The sequence below is a fragment of the Cibotium barometz genome, chromosome 37, assembly GCF_041138505.1.
Source record: "Cibotium barometz isolate CiBa-2024 chromosome 37, ASM4113850v1, whole genome shotgun sequence".
Taxonomy (NCBI): Eukaryota; Viridiplantae; Streptophyta; class Polypodiopsida; order Cyatheales; family Cibotiaceae; genus Cibotium; species Cibotium barometz.
Window position 1 is genome coordinate 9079076 of NC_141082.1, and position 19824 is coordinate 9098899.

General features: G+C 42.4%; 1 protein-coding gene across 2 annotated transcripts in view; it reads right to left on the reverse strand.

Moving 5' to 3' along the window:
• Positions 1–13884: 13884 nt before the first annotated feature.
• The window catches only part of LOC147616907 (clathrin adaptor complexes medium subunit family protein), a 62840-nt gene continuing 56900 nt past the window's right edge, over positions 13885–19824 (reverse strand). Inside the window, exon 7 of one of the 2 annotated variants that reach the window (XM_086776546.1) lies at positions 13885–14426. In XM_086776546.1, coding sequence (XP_086632672.1) covers positions 14307–14426 — 120 coding nt within the window. In that variant the 3' untranslated portion in view covers positions 13885–14306. The remainder of the gene's footprint in view (positions 14427–19824) is intronic. The other variant, XR_015262358.1, reaches the window with a different exon arrangement.

Here is a 19824-nt window from a genome sequence, read left to right on the forward strand (position 1 = left end):
GAACTCTTTTAGAAATGAGGAAATGACTTTGTAGGACCTATTAGTCCTACTGCTTGACAAACCCAAGCACATTACATTATTATAGCTGTAGACTATTTCACAAAATGGGCAAAAGTTAGGGCCTAGAGGAAAGCTATTGATTCTCGTGCCATAGCAATATTCTTGTATGAACAAGTCATTTCCAGATTCAGTTTCCCATTAAAATTGGTAAGTAGGATCACATTTCATTAACGAGGTAATTGGGTGCCTCTTGTGGAGGGTTTTTAGATGGTCTCACCCAAAAATCTTTGCCCTATTACCCGCAAGCCAATGGCCAGACTAAACAGATGTTATATGCTATACTTACAAACTATTGAGGCTAGCTGAAATGATTGGGAACATAAGCTTACATTTGTGCTTTGGGCCTATCAAAGTTAGAAACTGGCATTCTGATTAGCATATGGAGTAGACATTATGATGCCTATGGAATACCTAGTTCCAAGCTTGTAGATTACAATTAGTAAATAACTAAATGGATACATACAAAGTTAGAATCGGCATTCTGATTAGCATATGGAGTAGACATTATGATGCCTATGGAATACCTAGTCCCAAGCTTGTAGATCACAATTAGTAAATAACTAAATGGATACATACAATTATGATTGGCATATGGAGTATACATTGTGCTACCTATGAAATATATGGAATACCTAGTGCCAAGCTTGCGAGATTGTAATCAGTGTGAATGACTAACTGAAAATATAATGGGGTGAAAAGGTTGATTGGCCTCAAGAAACTAGATGAAATTAGGTTAGTAACATCACACACATTAATGGTTGAGAAGTTCCATATAGGAAAAAATGGTTTAACCAAAATGTCAAAAAGGAACTAAAGGGGATCTTGCTTTCATGTTTGGGTTTAGATCCAACAAGAAGAAAAAGCTAAAATATCAACGTATTGAACCACTCAAAATCATAGAGATCAGTCCACAAATAGGGCTCGGTGAGAATTGAAACCCTGATGGGCAGCAAGGTGAAAAAAAATACTATGGACCCCTAATCCAAGATATGTGCTAGCCTAGGTACATAGAAAAGGCTAAGAAAAGGAAAGAACTAAAAGATAAGCCAGAGATGAAGCTAAGGCCAATGAGGTTCAAGGAAACAAAAAAATTTAGAACAAAACTTTACATGTGAACATGGCTGCACTCACATAACTAGAAGATGAAGACTTGGATATTGAACCAACTAGGTTGAAGTTTGAATCTGTAACTCTGGTAAAAATCAAGCATCTAGCATAGCATTAATTGATATAAAGGTAAGCACTAACAAAACTTACTTTCCTATGAAACATGAGAAGCCTTAGGTAAACTATTACTTGAGCGCACAAGTGCAAAAGTGCGAAGTGTAAACTCATGCATGGTGCAAGCCAAAAGATTTTTAATTATTAATATCTCTATAAAAAACGATAATTGGCTGAGAGAGAGAGAGAGAGAGAGAGAGAGAGAGAGAGAGAGAGAGAGCTCCATGTGCTTGATGTCCTCCCTTCACCCTCTGCCCCCACAGCACCCCTCCTATCCACCCGTGCCTTCTCCCATTACTCCCCTAGCCCTACCCCCCTTCATTTTTGTGCCTCATGCAGCCCCTTCCCCGTCATGCCCTTGTGCCCACCTTCCCCGCTCCTATGCACTTCCTTGCGGCATCTCTCCTACGCACACCTCTCTCCCCATAGGTGCCCCTCTTGTGCACTCCCTCTTTTCTCCTATTTTGGGCTTCCTTCTTTCCCCCTTTTCTCTCCTTTTGGCCCTCCTCTTGACCATATCTTGTTGCTTTGCATTGCCCCTCACCTCCCCCCCCCCCCCCCACACACACCATAGGTTCTCTAGCTCTCCTAATTCATACACCCCCAACGAACCTTTGGAGGACTCTATGGTAGCCACTCTGTCTACCCCGATCGATGATGCAGCATGTGGATGCACTTTTTCTATTGAGGAATTCTAGCTTTTGGCCTCTTCTATTGCCATTGTGGAGGACACCACTCTAGTCAACAAGTTTGTTATAGTAACTGCCTGACAAGAGGGTAGGTTAGCCTTGGTTAGAAACCAAGGCTAGAGCAATAACATTTAGTTCATGTGGGCAAGGGCTATCAAAGGGATAGAGTTTGACTCCTCAATCCTTACCAACGGGCGCCCCTAGACCTTGTGGGGACCCCGCCAATGCCACACCCTTTCTTGATATATGCTCCACCCACATGTGCCCCTACACTTGCCATCCTTGCCAATATCTCATGAGCCTCCTCCTCCCTCTGACAGCAGAGCTGAAGACCGTCACCACCCCCTGGGTCCGACCTCTCAAAGCAATACCAAGGCTTGGTGTGGATGGTGTCTACTTTCAAGGTGGCACTCAGAGGATCCAAGAGGAGCTTTACAGAGAACTAGTTGGTGGTGATCCTCATGTGCAAACATCCGTGCCATGAGATCAGTCATAGTCACAGCTAAAAGCTCTTTCTCCCTTTGCCCAAGGGCTGGATCAGGAACATTCAATCCTCTTCCCTTCCCAATTTCTTAGCATAAACACTGAATTTGGTGCCTTGTTAGCCCTTAATTTCTCTTCAAATTTTAGTTGAAATTTCTCTACTAAGGCTCTTATTGTTTCTAGCTTCTAAAATTCCTCTTTGGCGTTTGGGTATTATTTGCCAATTACTCTAGGAGTTGCATGTATAGCATTGGACTATTAACCCTTGTTTTTATAGGATCCACCATCCTTTCTTATCATACCTTGAATTTATGGTTCCTGTGCCTGAACCTCAAACCATAGTTTCACCCTTGCCTACTTTATTAACCCACCTTCTTTAGTTGCCTTGTTTAGAGGTTGAGATTAATAACCAAAAACCTACTTCAGCTTTGCTTTATTGTTAGGTTTGATTATGAGTTAAAATGTTTAATGGGTCACTATACATCCAGGTTGTACACTAATCACATGGAGAACATGATTGGTAGAAGTTAATGCCTCTCTGCTTGATTTGCAAAGGACAATATTTGATAGGTGATCCACTCCACATTTAGAACATGTATAAGTTGGAATGCTTCTTTGCACATCATTTTTATAGGAGCTTGTGGTTGGGATGGAATACTTGCCCAAGTAAGTATTCTACCACTCAGTGAGGTCGTTGACAATGAAAACATTGCATTACTTACATTTGAGTTAATATCGTGTCCTCTCCACCCATAGAACAATGGTTTGGAACATCGGTATTAGCGTGGCTCCTTGCATAACATAGAAGTCAGGCACCATATCCTATAGCTCCTCATGGTATGTTCAACTCTAGCTTACAAGGATATTCACTTTCTCTTCTAACAATTATTTGATCAAAACCTCATTGTTGACTGGTGTGTAAGCTTAGGTAGAGGTGGTTATGGAAGGTGGTATAGGTATGTTGGGGTACTCTTTACATACCCCTTGGATAGTTTTGCATAGGGCTAATAACCACATTAGCATGTATAGGTGGTGCTGGTAAAGCTAAAGGTTACCTTGGTGTAAGAAATTGAGCTATTAGTTTGTGGTCGAGGGAACCTACACATAGTGGTATCATGATTCCCTAAACACATATATTGAACATAGGAAAGTATTTGTCTGGGTTGCAGATGCAAGCACTCATGCTCGTATAATTATGTTTACATATCGAACACCAAACTATCTCTCTTCTCTTGGGTAGAGATGTGCATTACTTGTGGCTCTCTTACCTCTTTTAACTTTGGTTTTTCTAGTACGACCGTGCTTAGTTCGTTGGCCCGTCATGTTGTTTACTTGTTTTTCCTATTCACAGATAACTTGATATTCGAGATAGCATAGCCATTGATGGAGACTTTATATCCTTTGGCTAGGGGGTAACTCCAAAATGTTATCTTCTATAAAGTCCATCCTAGAATCTACCCTAAACACAACTAAAAACCAAGGTTAGTCCTTAACCAAATCATGAGGTTGCATTTACTAGCTGACCTCCCAATCACACGACTAGCATCTGATCTCTCCCTTGAGGCTAGGGCTTCCGACACAATCCCATAGGCCTATGCCTAACTTTGATGTTCCATACAACTGAAGCCTATCCATAGGCCTTCGGCACGCCAACCTACGTACTCGCCATGTGTGTGGCATGAGCATGTTTTGTCTCTTGGTCCAAGCAAGACCTTCAATGGTGCATCCACACATTTATGTCGTCCCACAATAACCCAAGATCTCACTTATATAGTGATAACTATGTTATAAATAGGCGACTTGCCTCTAAAAGGCCATTAAGCTTGTTTTATCAATTCAAGTACCCAAGCCACGTATCAGCCTTCTAATCCCTAATCCTAAGATCCCCTAACCTTGTTGGATTAGATCCCTAATCTATAGATTAGTGTCCAAGTTCATAATATCTTAAAACTCTATAGCCATTTTGCAACATGTATCCATTGAAGCTAGTCTGGATAAGAGTAGATAATCATGTATCTTTGGGTCTCATACTCCCTTCTGAAAACATGGAAACAACTAATCATCGAACTAGCTATCTTGCCAAAGTTTACACCAAGACTTTAGATGTTTTAGTTGAGAGACATAATCCCTCAGAGACTCGTGTGCTTATTGCTTGATATTATGGAGCTATGCCATTGGACTCCATTTATTACCACTTTGTGCAAAATGTGGCATGACCACTTTTTTAAGCCAAGCAAAGCTAAATTTATCCTCAAGCTTCAAGGTTTCCTACCATTGGTGAGCCTTCCCATGTAATGTTAGGAAAACCAAATGAATCCACATGTTTCACAAGTTGCCTCAAAGATTTTATTTTATTGAATGGGGTCTCCATCACCCGAAAATATTTGTAACAACTTTGCTATATGATGTGGCTTCATGTGTGTTGGCCTTGGTGCATGAGTTGTGCTCAATTCCCTGGCCACCTCCCTTCCTATGTCAACAACCATTCTTAATAAATTCGATGGGGTAAGTGTGGCCATTGGCAAGGTAGTTGGTCCTCGAAGGCTCCACAACGTTAGGTTCTATGGTTAGTTGTTTCCCAACCCTCCCTAGAGCCTTCTAAAATTAGCTTTAAAAGCAATATTCCCTCTTCTAAGGTTTGGGCTAGGTCTTGGTCTTGTGTAGCCACATCTTCTCAAAGCTTTAGTTGGAACTTTGTTGGCTCTAGAGATTATAACCTCTCATTGTTTCTCCACTCGGCATTAGCTTGTCATACATCCACCTTGCTTTCTATGTAAGCATTTGCATTCGTAGCTCAACCTCTCTGATTTCATCTTCTAATTCAACTTCCTCTGTGGTATAGGAAAGAATGCTTCTCGAGTCCTAAGAGCACTGGCATCAACCCTACAGTAGGGAAGAATGCTTCTCTACTCGTATCATCCCTCCTAATGTGAAACGTGAAATGTTAGAGGTACTTGAAAGAGTTTGTCCTTGCACCAATTGGGGGAGGAATGGTCTGAGTAAGCGTTCTTCCCTCCTCAACATTCATTAATCTCCTACTCATTTATTGACCATAATAAGATGATTGGGCTTTTTATTCACTCATTGGTTGTAACCCAAATAATCATTTGGGAGATCTTGTAGCATGGTCCAAAAGGCTATTAGATCTTATGGGAGAAGACACAATCCTCTCATCCACTTTCTCCTTGTTCCTCTTGGAGCATTCTCCATGGATTTCTTGCTACTAGTTTCAATAGCTTCTAGTCCTCTCCAGTAGTTTTTCATGCCCATGAAATAATTTTGAGTTTTTCATGGTGGTGAAACATATCATGTATACTTCTTCTTACAAATTACCATGCAAGAAAGCATTCTTTACATCCATCTGATGTAAAGACCAACCCTTCGCTGCAACCATAGTAATGACAACTCTCATGGTTTCCATTCTCACAATTGAGCTGAATGTTTTCTTATAGTCAATGCCATAGGTCTATGTATAACCCTTGGCAACAATATTGTCTTATACCTGCTCACTGATCCATCTAAGTTATGCTTAACCTTATACACCTACTTACATCAAATTGCCTTCTTTTCCCTTAGGCAAAGACTTAACTCTCATGTTCAATTTACATCCACCAATGCTACCATGTTCTCATTCATGGCATCTTTCCATTTTTTATTTCCAAGTGCTTGCTCAAAAGAAGTGGGCTCCAACTCCTGTATTGCTTTAATAAACCATGTGAGCATAATAATAGGTTGTATATTCATTATATTTCAACCTATCAACATGGTATCTAACCCTCATAGTCTTGTATACACTTGGATCACTGCTAAGTTTTCTCAAAATAGCCATGGTTCTCCTTGCACAAGAAGTAACCAGTGACGGAATGCCAAGCTCATCATAAGGCTTTGCTCAAAGACATGGTTCTCCTTACACCAGAAGTAACTATAGTGACAGAATGCCAAGCTCCTCATAAGGCTATGCTCGGAGCCATTAGAGTCACCATCCACACATGAGTGACTTGTTGATAGATCAGGCACAAAAGGTTGATCTACCTTTTCCTTCCCTTTGTGTGATACATGTGTACCTATATCTATCCTCAACCTGCGCGACCATGGACTAACACTGGATCCACTACTAGAGGACTCTCTAAGTCCACTAAGCACCTGTGAGATTGCTGCTTTACATGTGGGACATCATCTCATTACTTCTTACATCTGCATCTTTTGTTGCCTTTACGGGTGCATATCAGCTACTCATCTCATCTATCCTTAACATGCGTGACCATGGACTAACATTGGATCCACTACTAAAGGAGGTCCACTAAGCACCTATGAATCATTGCTCTACATGTGGGACATCATCATTACTTCTTACATCTACATATTTTGTTGTCTTCACTGGTGCATACTAGCTACTGATCTCATCAAAGACATCTTTGCTTACTCACATCTCACAAGTGATAGGCTTATAATATCTATAACATTTATGTTCCAAATGAAGATGCATTTGTCTACCTTTGGATCCAACTTTGTTCTTAGTTCATCAGAAACATACACATATGTAATACACCCAAATACTTTTAGGCATCATACTATAAATAGCCTGCAATGGGAGTCATGTTCATAATGTAAACAATAGTTTGTTGCTTGCTGCTTCTGCCCAAAAATAATTTGGCATTCTTTTTAGACATTTTTGCGGAGTGTACTTGTATGTAAAATATCTCTTGATTTCCTGCTTTCTCAAAAAGAAATCATTGAACTCATCGGGGAAATACTCTCCCCCACCATCTGATCTCATGCATTTTATTTGTATGCCTTTTTCCTAGGCTTTAAATATATGAAAGTGAGTAAACACCTCACTTTTGTCTTTCATAAAATAAACCCATACTTTCCTAGTGTGATCATCAATGAACATAACATAATACCTGGAACTTACAATTGTTGTAATCTTTGGTTCAATCCACCCATACTTTCCTAGGCTTTAAATCACTAAAAGTGAGAAAATACCTTAGTTTTATCCTTCATGAAATAAACCCATACTTTCATAGTGTGATCATTAATAAACATAGCATAATACTTGTAACTTACAATTGTTGTAATCTTTGGTTCGGTCCACTCCATACATTTGAATGGATAACATTTAATGGCCTTGCAGTGACATGCTTTTCATGCGGGAAAGCATGTTTGGCATGCTTACCAAATAAGCTGGCATGCTTTACATACTTTATGCATATCATCAAGCAAAGTGTAATAATATTTTGGACTTGCATAGACGTCACCCGCTATATATTCACATGACCAATACGCTTGTGCCATATGTCAATATCTATAATGACACTTGTTCCATGCACAAACATGGTTGCCTTCACCTCAAGCATGTTAACATCCTACCATTTTTGTTACCCTTTGCAACCAAGAGGCATTGATTTTTGAAGCCTTCCAAAACACCCTTGAGAATTAAACCTCACTTGTAGACATTGTTCAACCATTTGTCTAATAGAAACCAAATTATCGTAATTTTTGGAACATGAATACATCTGCTAAGTAGTTCATTTTGCCAAGCGGCATTGATTTTTGAAGTCTTCCACAAAACATCTTTGAGAATTGAACCTCACTTGAAAACCTTGTTCAACCATTTATCTAATAGAAACCAAACTATCATAATGTTTGGAACATGAAATACATCTGCCAAGTACTTCATTTTGCCATCTTGTGCATAGACAAGGACACTTTACCAACATGCATAATGGGAAGCATAGTATTATTACCTATTTTTACATAGCCTGGTTTTTTCATTTTTTGTATGTCTATAAACCACTCACCATGGTCATATGGTTAGAGGCGCTAGAATCCACATACCAAATATCTCTGGATTGTAACACATCTCATGTCATGGAGCTGAGCATGTGCTACATCACAAACAACTGCTCACTTCTGTCATCACCACTTTGTTTACTAGATAATGCATAGTTACCTTGATATTTTTAACATCATTTTGTTTTTTATAGCAGTCCTTTGCCAATGTGCCATGGTTCGCCACAGTAATAGAACTCTATGCTATTTGCATTTTAATTTCTTTGCTAACCACCTCGGCCTCTCTAGATCCCCTTGCCTCTAGAGTGGCCTCTTCCACGTGTTTATACATTTGATTCATGTTGTCTCACTGTTGTCACTGTTGTCTACGATTTTTGTTTCCAAAACAGTCTCCATCTCGGCCTCTAAATGATGATCTGCCTCTGCTTGTACCTGTATCTAAGTCAAAGGCTTACTCATTTTAATTTCCAAAGGATGAACCTCCCCCAATATTCATCTCCTCAACAGATGAGAAGAGCAATTAGCTTTGGAAATTTAGGAAAGTTATCTCAAATTCTAATGGAGGTTTGAAACTAGCTGTATTTCTTGCCAAGATCATTCAAGGTCACCGAAACCATATCATCATCATCTACTAGTGATCCAATAGAAGCGAGGGCATCTGCAAGCCCTTTAACCTTTACTGAGTAATCATTTATACTCAGTTTTCCTCTGGTTACATTGTGTAGCTCTTGCTTTAGTTGCAGCTTCTCAGTCCCAAGCCTCCTTAGGCATTTGTGCATCCTCTTATATATGCACAATCATAGAATTTGTCACACTGATAGATTCAACCAGTATGACATCTTTGTGACTCTTTCATGCCATGCTTTATATACTTGCACTTGTTGTGGAGTCAGATTTTCTTAGCAATCTCTGGCTCCTTTGCATCACTTGTTGATGAAAAGGATATCAAGAGTTCATCACTTGTGATGAACTCTTGATATTGTTTTCCCATAATAAGGAAATTGGTCATCTTGAACTTTCATGCCTCGAAGTTATTTGTATTTGGCTTCTCGATCAAATCTATGTGATAGACATATTTATTTGTAGTAACTTACCAAACAGTGCTTGCAAAAAACCTTCTGCACTTATAGCTTCATATTGGTACTATAAACTTGCTATAATGCCACTGTATGTGAACCAATCACATACACATACATTCGCCATACTTGCAACATTTAGATTCTTTGCACACACTATCCTACAACCGATTTTTTTGCACACACTATCCTACAACCGAATTTTTGCTTAGCTTTGCTTCGACCAAAAATTGGGTATTCAATCAAAATCAACCCTTTCACAAAGTGCTTCTGGAAATCTTGCAAAGCCAAAATGGGGCTGAAAACGCACCCGGATCATCGTGCCGAAACCTGCAAAAACTTAGTTTATTAACATAGTTAATTGTACACAATATGATCTTCTTCCTTCACCCACCAGGAGGATGCCTCAATCTGAGACAATTACTTCTTTGTTTGCTTGTAGCTCTCACAACTACCAAAGGTGTTGCTCCAAAATCCAATAGGAAAAGAGATGGAAATACCCTTGCCCGTGTACTGCTTCCTTGCTTACCTTCTTCTTACCTCTTGCTTACCTCCTTAGCTCTCACATGAACCGGAGCTCTAATACCATAAAGAGAATGCGGGGAAAGAGAGAGATTGAGTTCCTTTGCAAGCACACACACACACACACACGAGAACGAGAGAGAGAGAGAGAGAGAGAGAGAGAGAGAGAGAGAGAGAGAGAGAAGAGAAGAGAGATGGATGGCTGATTTTCTTCTATCTTCTTCTCTTCTCTACAACCATAAACTAAAGAGATAAGTGTACATACTACAAGGGAAATTACTCTCCTACTATAACTTACAATGGTTGGTCCATAGTGTAAACCTAACTGTATGAGCTGGCATCATATCTATACCATAATCTAGTAATCTAAATATGGCTATCACACAGCTTGTCATCCACCATTGGCGGCATATTAACCATAATCTCACCAACCATGCCACTGACATAAGTGCGAAAGCTATCACCCAGGCGAGTCGTCTCATCAATGTCCTTGCAGCACTAGTTGAGCTCGATATCTCAACAAAAACTCTATCATGAAACTTATGTTTTCTTAATGTAGTGATATGCACTATGCTTGCTCCAACAATCCAAAAATGGACCTAGACTTTCAAAACGTGAAAAACTACCATGTTTTTCATGGACATGAAAAATACTTTCACAAAGTGAAAACTATGAATTTTTTATTCTTGATTTGGATGTTTTTAAAGATGCACAATAATGTCATTCTTTGATGACGTTGGTCTCAAATCTTTCCTTAAGCACAAGATATGGATATAATACAAATATCCCATCATGTCTCAACAATCTAGTATGAGAAATGCCAAGTTGTTTGACATTTCTCATAGTGATTGTATGGCTAATTTTATTAATTTAGATTGTTGAGACATGATGTGATATTTGCATAATATCTCATGTACCTTCTATAAAATCCTACTTGTCATAAGAATCTTTGTAGCTATGTCACATTGATTGGGGGGAGCTTTTCTTTGATCACTTTTATCTTCTTAACAGCCACTTCAACCCCCCTTTTTTAAAAAGAGGAGACAATACCTCTTAGTAACACATCAGAATTGATAGTAAAATATCTCTTCTCAATGTTTAGAACTTCAACTTCTTGGCATCTTTGGAAGCAGAACTAGAAGTGATATTTTAAAAAAAATGTTTTCCCAACACACTGAAATAATCAAGGGACACTGTCATCCATTTCAAGAGATATTCCAACCACCATCCTCTCAAATGTGGCAAGGGTACTACTGCACAATCTAAATGGCATTGCTTTTTATAAGAAAATGAAATGGAGCCTATAATTCTATAAGCAAATACAGCGTATTCACTTATGAATGGCATTGCATAGTCTAAATGGCATTAATTTTTAAGCAAATACACGTGTTCTTCCAATTATTCAAGGCCATTTTCTTCTAGCCATCAAAGACCATCCAAAAACTTGATTGTACCCACTAATCAATGCACCCACAAAAAGGAGTAGATTTCATGTCTGCTACTTATCCTAGAAATTGATTATTTTCATATGCATCTTCTGTAACAATCAAGGCGTGAATGTCTTCAAACAAGAGCATAGTAGTACATTGAGCAAGTCCCCAATTGTAATGGATTCCTTTTCCAACAGATGCCCTTCCTGCTAGAACAACCTCTTCCAGCTTGACAAACTAGGCTTTCCAATAACCATGCTTAATGTGAAGGAGTTCATTTGAATTTTCCAACCAATGTACTTGCTGAAGAACAGGGCATCTCATTTAATATCACTTCCCTTACTCTTAACCCATCATTTTTTTTCAACCTTTCGCGGTCCATATCTTTCTTCAAGGGTACTAGGATTTTCCTCCCATTTAGAGCTCCTACATCCCTTTAACCCTTGAACTTGGTTCCTTATGTTTTCAACCTTTGTAGAACACTAAGTCTTCTCCTCTTGGCATTGTGCACCTTACCCCATTGCATTGCTTGATGGTGGATCTCTTCTTGCTTATGGAAGATACCTAGGAGTGACCAATTTCTTGATCTTGCTTATTAAAGAGTCTACCGTCTGTCTGATCTTTTTGGGATTAGCAAGAGGCACAATTGCCACCATCAAAACTTTTTGACTTACCTTGTTAGCATTTTTGTGAGTTTCTTCTTGAGGTTTCATTCTAAGAGGGTGATTTGGCCTTCTATCGCCGATTTGATTGCAATTATAACTCTAACTAAGATGGTATTCCTTGGAAGTTGTCTACTACCTTGAAGGAAAAATTTTGACTCTTAATCTTAATTAGAGTCTACATACAGTTCCAAATGAGGAAGGCTCCTTTGGTTACCTTCTTAACCCAATCTCTTCTCCCTCTTGGCAAACCTTAGACTTCCCTCATTCAGGTGATTCATCATTCTTATGTGGCAAATATAGTATCCAATGTTTCAAATTTGTCTTGACAATCCATAGGGTTGTGTTTGGACTAACCAACCTAGACTACTCCTTGGAAAATAGCTTAAGCAAAAACTTGCACATCCGTAAGAATTATACATTTTGTGTTCAAACAAACTTAGTTTTCTAACGGCAAAATCATGCACAATGCAACTTAAAATTCTTGAGGCTTCATATTTACTTCACAAGTATAGTGTGTAATATCACAGTGACAAGACATATTTAGTTCACATGTATCCACTTAGTGTGATATATCATAGTGACACAAGATATCATTGAGCCGTTTTTCCAACTTAGTGAGGATGGCAGCTTGCAATTCTAGAAGTAGACTGTGAAAAAGCTCAAGCAATTTTTAAAAGTACACACACACACACACACACACACACACAATTTGCCTCCTTGGAATTTTCTCGGTCCTCGACCCCTATTTTTTCTCTCTTCCTACTCTATTCCATCTTGAAGGAAATCTCCATCCTCTCCTTTTGCTCCATCTAGCTATTTGGGAGGGTAATTTCTAGGTGCCAACCTTCTTCCATCTTGATTGGCCTTTCTCCTCCAAAAATATACCCTCTTTTTAAGGCTAATGTAATCACAAGGAGTATTTCCAACTGGAGACATTCATTTGAGTATCTTTCATCATCTTTGGGCTCTTTTGTGATGGGCTGTCTATCTGATAACATGCCAGAAAAACTGGTGGGCACCCCTGGTTTTGGGTCTGAAAAACTATCTTCAAAAATTGCCCCCAATTTACTAGGCAATTTTTGAAGATAGTTTTTCAGACCCAAAATTTATAGTTTCTCTATCTTAATCTCCCTTATGTCACAAAATTGTAGGAAACTTATCATAATTGTTGCTCCCTGTAAAGTTTCTTACACATTGCAAGCAACGTGATCAAACTCTTAATCTGACCATTATCAATCCTCATCCATGTCACATATGTTTCTCTAGTTACTGGGGCCTCTGAAAGAATCCATCTGTAGTAACATCTAAGCAGAAACATGTCCAACAATTATAGCTGGAGGATGCCCATTCAAATTATCAAGCTCAGTAAGGCTGAGGTTGGGAGCATCAAGACTATATAAGTATACATTCATAGATCCATGTATTTACACACTATACTGCCTTTGAAGAGTGTTGTAGTATGATTCTAGTATATTTATCTAATTATATGAATCAAGCAATCTTTGGGAGACAGTCAAGTGCAAGAGACTAAATCTTATAAAATGTTTGAGAGACCTCTAGCACTCTCAAGAGATCCTATTAAATCCAGAGAGCTTAAGCAGCTTCTCATTCTTCACCCATCCTTTTCTGTCTAGACCAGGTCCTAGAATTTGAGGGGGGGAAGAGAGCATAGGTACACAATTCAGGTTTTCAAATTTGAAGACTAATGCTCCTTCCTGCGAATGCTCAGTCTAAATTACTAGGCCTCCCTAGAACTAAAAGAGATCACATGTCGTGATTCGAGCTCATGCACCCGTCTAGGCAGCATGGTTCAATAGCCACTCAAGTTTCAATTCAACTATAAGGGCGATAACTGTTTGCTCGCAGTCCAAATTTACAAACGCATCCTTTATTATGCACAATGCTTGTCTTTTGACGTGGTTCACTGGTTTTCACAAGAGAAATAGGCAAACTCCATAGAATTATCTATATTCAATTCTGATTATCAAGTGATATTTTCTTCCTTGTTCATATAGTATACATTCATCTTGACTTCATATAAACTTCTCTCCATCCCTCTCAATTCAATGCCTACAGTGCAATGATATGGCAAGATGTCATCTTTTAGATATGCCTTAACCAAGCAGCTGCTTTTAACCACCGTATATGAACAACTAAATCTTGCCCATTGAAAGAGAGTCCACAGCAGCTTGCCAAGAGTCTGCTGAAGAGGAGCAAAAAATAAGCACACAGCTAGAGAAACTTCAGCAGTTGAAGTCTTGGTCCTTACATTACTAATTGCCTGATTCCAAAAGTGATTAGATTGGAGATGTGCAACAACAAATCTGTAAGACTCTGTATCAAGGCTTGGAATAAAAACCACCAATGCTAGCTCTTCCTTGAAGCAACATGAGGATATCTTCCCAAGGAGTTCCATAGAATGTAGTCTCCAGATAAAACCTGTGCTGAGACTTCACAAGGTACTTTCACAGCTGGATAGATACCAACCTGTGTCCACCAAGGGTAACAAAAGTAGGATTAAGATTGGACAAGAGTTACAACTGAAAAAGGTGTGCCCTAGTAAGCACCTTTTCTACAATAGCACTTCAAGTATAATGGGGTTTTGTATAGATAGGCAACTTCTAAAAGCATCTGAACACTTAATCAGATTGCACAACTATCCCATCTAGTAGTGCAAAGCGAGAATGACATTTGTAACGAAAGGCATTTTAGAACGATGTATGATAACCTAAGTACAACTGGTAGGCCTTGATATTCTAAATGCTTTTATACTTAGCCAAATTCCAAATATTTATAGTATGATTGCAACTATGCTTGAAGCAATTGATGAGGTACCTCTTCAACCACTGATGTACATACATGCATATATAATTATCAGAAAATAGGCAGCATACTCGCCATACACATCCCCAATCAGGACTTACCGAACACAGATGGGTCATGTACTGTATGCAGACTCTGCATTAAAGCCATAGCTTGTGCATCAGTCCCGACATCTGATGCATGTATCATGCTAGGTCTACTAGTTAGCGTTGGGATTTAGCAAAGGAATTGTCCAATGTTGAGCCCTAATCTATAAATGGGAAGAAGAGGCTATGAGCGAGAGGTGGGGCACCCATAACAGGCAAGAGTAGACTGCCTACTACTAAACTAACTGAAAGGCAACTAATACAAACTAACCCAGGTAGGCCTCCTTTTTGGATGTCTATAAGTAAACCCCCTCTCTAGATAGCCAATTTTCTGCCACAATGCTTTTATTTGTTTTGGAAGCAAATTCAGTCTGCAGTCAGCTTTGGAGGTCGTTTTCAGCCTTGAAATGATAATTCACCCTCAAACGCACCAGTTGGAGGGGCAGCCTGCAGATTCCTTGGTTCCCTTTCTCTAAGTGTTTGCATCATTATCCATTTTTTTAAGCAACCTTCAGCACCAGATACCATGCAGACCAGGTGTCCCTCAACTGCCAAAACATGATGTAAATGACGGTGCACATGGAGCTAAATCAAATGTAGATGAAATCAATGGAGAAGTGTTTGGAACAACAAATGAAACTTAAGGAAGATTCACACAACGTTGGAAAGAAGAATAGAAATATTGGGTAGAGCATGCAAAGCAGAGAAGCAAGCTTGGATTGACCAACATGCAATCTCTGCGGCTTGTTAACCCTAGTCCTGTAATTGAGCCATTACATAGGCTTTAGCCAGGAAAATGGCTCACACATGAAAGCCTTGATAATTTGTCTCGTGCAGCATGGCCTTCCTTTGCTTTGATACCAATGTCACATGTGAAAGCCTTAAACATACACAGTTGAGTTGCTATTGTGGTGCATTAACTGAGAGAAGAGAGAGGAGAAAGAATATGTTACGCCTGATTGGCCCCAATAACACTTTTGATGGGCTTAGGCCCCTCCCCCTTTTCCCTTTTGGTGTATTTGCTTTATTATGAAGTTGAACTGAGTACATTCCTTGAACTTAGGATATCTATTTCCTTGCTTACATAACCTTGGCCTTGATACCCAAACAAACAATAGCTAGTCTTTTGCTGCTCCCAAGATTACCTTGTCAGAACAACCTACCAACTGGCAACTCTTTGAAATACCATGTATGCAATTGTTTGCACAAAGATACTTGCCTTTTCTCCTGTACTGAAGTGGAGTGTTGATGGCTTCCTGGTTGCCACTGTAATGCTCTGTATTAAGAAGCAGATGAAGGAATGAACTGCCTGACCTCGCTGGCCCTGTCCAGATTGGTTCTACACTGTCCCGAGGGCCTGCCCTGCAAGCTTTTACTTTTCAGTAGTGGTGGACGAGTTCAGCTGGTTATTGTTTTTTCTCTCTTGATTGGGTGATTGGCCTATGGAGGCCCTACCATCATGATTGTGAGCTCTCTTTATCCTGGTGGAGCTCTCTCCGAGTTTCCCGATGCTGACTTCTCCATCTGCCAGCAGCCGCTGTGACTCTGTCTCAGGCATCCTACCTTCTGACTAATCTATGTTGATGTCTAGTTCCTGGCACTTGGCCTAATAAGCTGCTAGAAAATTTGTACCAGCATCAACTTTAAGTGAGTTACAAAACTGTGCAAGGTTCACACACACACGACTGCTGTGGACATACCCAAGTCTACCCTAATGGCCACTTGTTAACATGTTGCAGTGTGGGGTGCACGTGACATTCCCTCCTGTTAAAACTTATTGATATGAGTCACATTGTGTGGATTACTTGTGCTTTGTGCAAAAAGTTATCAAAAAGAGAAGAGAGCAGCAGTGGAACACAAATCCAAGCACGAAGTAGACCTAAATCCTTATGTATATTATGTACAACAATGAATTACAACTAAATGCATCTTCTCAATGTTGATTTTATTGACATTGACCTGGCGAGGCTCTAACGGATTGCCCGACTGCTCAATTAGGCGGAGACTGCAATGGCAATACACCAACCGCTCCAACTGAGCAATAGACAACCTGTTCCTCTTCTTTGTATGGAAGAGGACCCATGTGCTCCAGTTCCTCTCACAAGGACCCAAACTGCAATCCTCTGAGAGGACTTGAATGGCGAGGCATTTCTGCCATTAAAATACAAAAACTTTATAAGTATAATCATCATTGATCAATATAAATATATACCTAGATGAATCCAGGAACATGCCCAAATTCACCTTTTAGGAACATGCATGTTATATACTCATGGTAGTCAACCCACAAGACTATATAACTATTAACTCCATTATGCATAGTATGGACTAGATACCACGACATCCCCACTAACGTCATTAGTGTCCAATAGTGGGTGTAGCACTCTATATCAAGATATGCTCTCACACACGCACTCCACACACACACACACACACACACACACACACACACACACACACAAGAGCATATATTCACACAAAGCCCTTCGTACCGAGTTTCTGTCAAACCTCCGGAGATACAGGGCAGACTCAACCATAATGAAGCCTAACACTAAGGGAAGTAGCAAATAGAAAGAATTAGTACAGCAAATAAGTTATTGATAACATTCCATGAGCTACTTCTGGACGCTGCTCGCTGAAGCTCCCGCCATCACCCTGCGTTCGCTGCTCGCCTGCCCTCCATTGCGCCCCTCCTCCTTCCCCCGCCTGCCTGCCTTCGCTTCTGCGCCCCCCCCCCCCCCCCTCGCCATTGCGCCCCCCCCCCCTCTTCGCTGCTGCGCCCCCCCCCCCCCCCCTCCTCGCCTGCTCGCCCCCCGCCCCCCCCGTCTAGCCTCTCCGCCTGCTCGCATCCCCCCCGCCTAGCCTCTTCACCTTTCTTCAGCAGCGCCCCGCCCCCCCCCTTCCTTGCGCGTTGCTGCCCGCCCCCCTTTTTTTCTTTTCGCGTTGCGCCCCTCCCCTTCTCGCCTGCTCGCCCCCCCCCCCCGCCTAGCCTCTCCGCCTGCTGGCCCCCGCCCGCCTAGCCTCTTCGCCTTTCTTCAGCAGCGCCCCGCCCCCCCCCCTGGTTTTTTCCTTCGTCTTTTCGCCCACTCCCCCCCCCCCCCTCCTTCGCGCTGTTTTCCACCCCCAGGGGGTTTTGTGTTTTTTCCCTTTTCCTCCGGTCTTCCGCCTCTTTGTGTGCAGCAGCCCGTTTCTTGCAGGTTTTCCGCTTTCGCCTCGCCTTCGCCTGAGCTTCAGACTCTGATGGAGACTCCTCCCGCCTCGTCTCAAAGGGACTCATCCGCAGCCCCCTCGCCTGCCCCCGAGGTCATCCCCATCAGGCTTTCTCTTTCGCCGGAAGAGGAAGCGAGCCTCACCGCAGAGGTGGAACGCCTCCAGGCTCATTCCACCATCTGCCGTATAGTCGGCACTCGCCCCAGCAGAGGGGAGATCAGGGATCTTCTTCAAGCCCGCCTTCTTGCAGATGTGGGCAAGATCCTGGATGTACAGCTCCTGGGCCGGGGCCATTATCAGATCGAGTTCGAGGCCGCCCAGAGCGTTGCCAAGGTCCTTGCCATGAGTCCTCTGGACATCAGGGGTGCTCGGGCTTTCTTCAGACCTTGGCAGCATGGATTTGACCCAGCAGCGGCGGAGCAGGGAGAGCGCCTCTTCCATATTACAGTTTGTTTCCCTGGTCTCCGCCGAGAGTATCTTCCGCTCCTCCCCAGGCTCGGAGCATTGGTGGGCTCGGTTCTTGAGACGGGCCCCTCAGCAGCTTCAGTGGTGGCCAGAGCAGCGGGGCTACCTTCGGTCAGAGTGTTGGTGTCTGACATCTCCTCCCTTCCTAAGGTCATTCAGCTACCTAGGATAGGGGGGGGGTGGATAGATCAGAGAGTGGAGTTCTCGGGGCTCCCGAACCAGTGCTTCATTTGCAGGCAGGTCGGTCATCTGGCCAAGGCATGCCCTCGCAGGAGACCTCGACCCTCACCACAGCAGCAGGCTACTGATGGCCCGCCCACAGATTCGGCTCGGCAAGCTGCCTCAGGGACACCTGCTCAGGCCTCAGAGACCTCGGAGTGGCAGCCTGGACAGGGGCGCCGCCGAGGGAGACAGCCACAGCAGCACGCACAGAGACCGCTGCAGCAGCAGCCACAGTCTCAGCCTCACTGGGTTCCCGTGAGGAACAGCTTTGCTCCCCTTCAGGAGGAGACCCCTGCAGCGACTGAGGACCAGGAGATGCCAGCTCCTCCTTCTTCACCCCCCCCACCCCCATCCCCTCCCACCGCCTCGTCTCCACCTTCGCCTCCTCCCGCCTCCGCTCCGGTTTCGGCAGCGGCTCCCTCTCCACCTCCCTCGCCTCCCCCTCCGCCCGCCTCACCTTCCCGGGAGACCCTGGCAGTTCCCTGGCGCTCACCTGCAGTCCGGAGAGCGCTGAGAGGAGACCTATGCCGATTAGGGCCTCACGGATTTCATCTATCCGCAGTCGGCTGAGTCGCCTTGGCATTAGACAGCGCTCGGAGGCCTTTGATTATACCTTTACTCGGCTTTTTGGAGCAGAGGGCCCCCATGAGCCAGCACCCATTCAAGTTCACGTAGTGATACCTCCGGCCCGCGGGGAGGAGGCACTAGACTCAGCGGTGGCCTTCTCGTTCCCTCTTTGTGGGCCTTGTGATCGGGAGTGGACTCTAGAGCTCGCTCTCAGCACTTTGAAGACTCAAGCAGTTGAGTTTTCTCACCACATGAGCGATCTGGAGGTGACTGATGTGATAGGCCGACTTTGGGAGTTGGCTCATTTTTTCTTGGATCCCGGGAGTGTGGATACCTCAGGGATTCGGCATTTGGTCGTGCGCATAGTGGCAGACTTGGCGCGGGACCCTGGATATGTGAGTATACACGAGGTTTCTCTGTCAGAGCAGGAGGCAGTCGCCATGGGCCACAGCCACTGGCGCCTCATCCAGGACTCTTGCAGCACACCGGGTGGGCAGATTCGCAGCCGTTCG